Below are 5,192 nucleotides of genomic sequence, written 5' to 3'. Positions count from 1 at the left end.
AATAAAATAAAAATAATTTTTATAGTTTTAACTTTTTCTCATATCTAAGGTGTAGTTATGAAGATGACAAGGTCAAATTAAAAGATTAAATATTAAATAAATATGAGAATTTTTATTTTAGTGAATATATAATGTTATAGACTCTTAATCTCAGGGCGGGTTTCTAGGCAATCAGAACACTTATTTAATAACACTTAATTTAAATTAATATCTCTTTTACAACTGTATTTAATTTTAGGTAGAACAAAACTAACCAATTTCATAGAATCTTCGTTTGATGATTTTCTCAACAAACTTACACTTGGCAATCTTTCTGCAAATAAACACTTAGGATACATAGCATTGCTTCCATCACAGTTTTCAACTCACTTCTCATCCACCGAGGTGTGTTGTTTGGTGATCCAAACAAAGAGTCCCTTCTTCTTGGGTGACTCTTTGATCTCTTCTTTTTCAAGATTGAGGTAGAAAAAAGATGATGACTTCCTGCTTCCAGGAAACATCATTTCTCACCTGCCCCTAAGCAATGAATGCCTAAAAATATCCAAAAATAGCCCAAGTTTTCTTCCTTCCCCTTCTCTAGATGTTTGTTCTCAATATCAATTATAGCACTACGGCTTTCAGTTTTTTCTTATAATTTTCTTTAATACTTATTCATAACATCTATTTTTTCTTAAATGCATTGTAATTTTAATTATGATGGGAAGTTAAAATAAAATTTTTAAAATATTTAAATCTGCTCAACATGCCTGCGATTCAACAAACTTTTTGTAAGACACCTACCACCATCTTCTTTGTTTTGAATAACGATCTTTCCACTCCATATATGACTGATCAAAATGGGTTAGCTTTCTTTTTTGATTTAACACATCAAATAAACAATATTTGACATTGATATATAAAATAAAAACATAACTAAAATCATTTATATATAAAAATAAATATTTTCTCATAAAAGAGGATATTACAATATATATAAAAATTTTAATTGAACTGAATTAATGGCTTTGGTATAATGAATGATTTCAAAACACCTTATATTTTATCTCTATATTGATAAATGGCTGAGATATGGGTATATGCAAATTTTTTATATAAAAATTATTAAAAATTACCACACAAATACATAGTAACATATTTTATTTCAATATAACATTTTTTTCTTATAAGCATGATAAATGTTTTGGTTGTAGGGGTCAGGGAGTGAAATTATATGATTAAAAAAAAAAATAATGGGAACTTGCAGTTATTTATGCTTGAGAATAGATTTCACTGTACCTTCACACATCATTAACATAGCCAAACAAACTATGTTATTATTTACTTTTTAGCAAAAAATAATTTAAAAGTAAATAATACAATTGAATTATTTAGTGCTGGTTTACATTTCCTTTAGTCTTGTATTTGTTATTTCTAGGGGTACACTCGGGAGCTTCTTCCTGTTGCTATAGCTGGCGTCCCTTCTCTTCACATTTGTCTGGACTTTATACCAGAAATTTTAAGTCAGCCAGTGCTTGAAAAACAAGTATTTGCCATTGATTTGGCTTCTTATTTGGCATTGCAGTATTCGTTACCAAAAGCTCTCAGTGTATCACGATTAGCTATTAATACACTATCAACACTATTATCAGGTAAATATTTTATTAAATGAAAACTTTTTATACATGAAATATTACTATCTATAAATAACTCTGTGACCTAGGATTCGTAATCATATTTTTAAATTTATTTTTAATCAAGACTTATTCATTTGTAAAAATATACTTAAGATTATTGACTTTTCTCTAAATTAATTAATTGGTCCCTTTTTAGTTCTTCCAAAACAGAGCAGATCTGAGTTGTTTTCTTCCACATTAGAGTGCCTTACAAGAATTTGTGAATCTTTCCCGCCGCTGACAGAGGATGTAGTTTCTCTTTTACTTCAATTAGGGAGAATCGCCAGGTATTAAGAACTACAATTACCATTCTTTTATTTAAATGTATTTTTATTATGACTATACTTTTTGATGATTATGTATTTTCTTTTTTCAAGGTCTGAAGCATCAATTAGTGGACCATGGGCCTGGCCTGATGAAGGCTATCAAGCAGATGGTGGTGATCTTCTTCCTCTAAGACCATTCCCACTTTCCGAAAAGGTTGAAGATATATTTGCTGAAATTATGAAAAGAGCCATTCTGAAGACTGATATATATTAAGGTTTTAAGCATTATTTCTAATGGAAGGTTAATAAAATCTGTACATTTTGTGTATATGTTAAAATATGAGTTGATGTAAATCAATGTAAATTTTCCAGAAAGTATAAATATATAAATATTTGACTGTTGTATAATAAAAAATTTACATTTCAAGTTTTATAGAATATCTATATTTTATAAATAAACTGTATAATTATATTCTTTTAAATGTTTTATTGATTGTTTCCTCTGTATTTGTTTGTTATGACCAATAAACCACTTTTTTATAAAGTCTGTTTTATAGTTCGCTTATTGGTGAAATATTCAAATACTATGCCTATTATGGAAATGTTTGTTTTTTTTATTATTCATATGTGTTAGTTTTCTAAGTACTTTTATGTTAGTTAACTGATTATAATAATTTCTGAAGGTTCTTGTCAATTGATGGAATCAACCGTGATGCTGCTTATTAGAAGATAGAGTTGCATACCATAGGTTGATGTAATATCTTAGTACACAGATGATTTTTCCATTTTGCAGATGGCTGTGTCATTAATTAACAATTACTCTCCCAGAGAGTAGATGTGGACTTTACTCTGAGTATTTTGTCCCTCTTTGATTAACTCTTAAATTATACTGACCATTCTCTAAAGCTGCCTGACGTGAATAACATTATGGAATATGGGAATACATCCCCCTTTTCACGAGTGTTAGCAGCTTCAACTTCATTCCTTTGAAATGAATTAATGAAAAACAATAGTAATAGAAGTATTGTAGTCAGAGGAGAAACTCATAGTATGAATTTTTAACTAAGAGGTTGATGTATTTTTTAATTTTCTGTTTAATCATCAGGAGGCTCCTCACTTCCAAATTTTTTATAAATCAAATCCACATGGAATGGACACATCATAACACCAGCTAAGTATTTCACTGTACACCTTCAAGTACCAATGGTAGAAAAAGGTAACCAATTCGAATTATGTAACCATGCATAATGCAACCTACTTATTTAATGTTTTTTTCTGTTTTGGTTGGATCATATAAAAAAAAAAAATTAATTTAAAGGTTTAGGGCCAAGTGTACTGGGAAATGCATTGTTATAATATAATTTAGTAGGTGGCTGTGAAATTTTGTGTATTTGTGTCTGTTTAATAATGAAAAAAAAAACTAATATTAACTTTTCTGATAAAACTAAAAGTGTTTCAAAATAATAACACGGAATTAACGGTGGAAGTAATGAAAAATATCAATTTTTAAAAATTGATATTAAAGTTTAATGAATCAGTTATATCAAATTTTAAGCTTTAAAAATGCTTACTGTTTTTACTACAGCCATAATTTATGATGGTAATTCATATGTAAAAAAAAGAAATAACCCAATTCACACACAACATATACCTCACACGAGAATTTTACTACATGCGAAATTTCCTTTCTCAAAGCAACCTGGAAAACATTCCACATATAATTAAAAAAAAAAGTTTAAATATTATAAAAATATTTGCAGTAATATTTTTAAATTATGCAAGTTATTAAAACAACTTCTGATAGCTTCTTTCTTACAAATTACTATCGTATTTTCCTAGCATACTTTGACTAAATTGACATGTTTTTGTGTTGTTGAAAAGAGAGATTGTGTTTTGTTTAAAATTTAATTATTGTTCAAGTGATGAAACAGAGTTTTCCATAAAATGTATTTTTATATATTACCTTTATATTTTATATAGAAACAAAAATTCCTGAAACCATACATTTTATCCACATATCAAGACAAAACAAAAATGAATGAATAAACAAAATGATGTGAAATTTCTTTAGGCATGGTTGAGCAAATTGTCCTTGATCAGACACAAAATGGTGTTCTTCACCTTCTCTTACGCTAGTATGCCACGCATAGTATAGAGAATCAGTAAATGATAGCATTTTATATTATGCATCGGCTATACACTTTTGAATATTTTTTGTTTATTCTTATTTATTATTAAGTTACATGATATGTACAAACTATAAATGTTTTGTTCTTGTTTTCGTTACTAAGCAGTATAAGTTCCATGATACATTTAACCCATATTTTTTTTTTCTTTCTTATTTCTTATTCTTTCTCATTATTAATCAATATAAATTATTTAGTATGTTCAAACAATATTTTTTAATTTATCTCTTTAAAACATACATACATTTTATCATGTATCTACTAGTTTTCGTATCATTTTATTTTATTTTTAGTTATTAATTAATAATTTCTATTATGTGACAGGTGAAATGAGGAAAAAGACCAGTACAGACAGTGCCAGCCTTTAGAGAATGACAAAAATAAATAAACCACCAAACAAATGACCAAAAACTAGTTTAGAAAGAAAAAAAGAGTTTATAGCCAGGTGTATGAGGTTGCTGGAACAGGATAGACAACTTAACCTCCCAACGAATGATGAACGTTTGTCAACAACCTAATCAGCGACTGCCATCGTTACATTATTTTCTTGTTATTTAGAAAATTTATCATCTAAATTATTTGTGTCATGCTTCAACTTCAGCAAGCTCAAACCTGTAATTTCATTCTTAGAGTATGAATAAATGAAAAAAAGAGAAATCTCATATAATTAAGAAAGATTTTCCTTTCAAGTTTCATTTGCTAATTCTGAAATAATAAGATCTATATATATTTTTTTTTTTATTAAATTTTTACTTTGATGTTATTATGAAGTAAATTAGTTATTAGTTTTTCAGCTTCATAAATTTTTAAAATTTTTTTTTAGTTTTAGAGTTTTTAATTATTTATATTTCTTTAATTTTAGGTTTGATTTTTAAAATTTAAATTCGTTTTTTACTACTATTTATGAAATCCTTATTGTATCCTTTTTTTAGTTTGAATTGTTTGTTAAATTAACTTAGTTTCTTTCGGTTTAAATTATTCAATTTTTCCTCCTCAGGAGTGTCAGACAATTTGAACAATGAGGCATCTACTTCTTAGCTCAGTTCTTGAAGTATAGGTCATTTTCTTGGACAAGCCCGAGAAATTGT

The 5,192-nt window shown here is 27.3% G+C and overlaps 1 protein-coding gene across 2 annotated transcripts in view; it reads left to right on the top strand.

Annotated features, from left to right (window-relative positions):
- Nucleotides 1-4,692, top strand: part of IntS2 (integrator complex subunit 2) — a 30,916-nt gene extending 26,224 nt beyond the window's left edge. The window contains exons 17-19 of one of the 2 annotated variants that reach the window (XM_014435733.2): nt 1,415-1,628; nt 1,810-1,939; nt 2,030-2,419. In XM_014435733.2, coding sequence (XP_014291219.1) covers nt 1,415-1,628; nt 1,810-1,939; nt 2,030-2,192 — 507 coding nt within the window. In that variant the 3' untranslated portion in view covers nt 2,193-2,419. Of the gene's footprint in view, nt 1-1,414; nt 1,629-1,809; nt 1,940-2,029; nt 2,420-4,428 lie in introns of those variants that run through there. The other variant, XM_014435734.3, reaches the window with a different exon arrangement.
- Nucleotides 4,693-5,192: the final 500 nt, after the last annotated feature.

Source organism: Halyomorpha halys, unplaced genomic scaffold, assembly GCF_000696795.3.
Source record: "Halyomorpha halys isolate HHAL.00 unplaced genomic scaffold, Hhal_1.1 Scaffold1664.1, whole genome shotgun sequence".
Lineage (NCBI taxonomy): Eukaryota > Metazoa > Arthropoda > Insecta > Hemiptera > Pentatomidae > Halyomorpha > Halyomorpha halys.
This window is presented reverse-complemented; position numbering and strand designations above follow the sequence as displayed.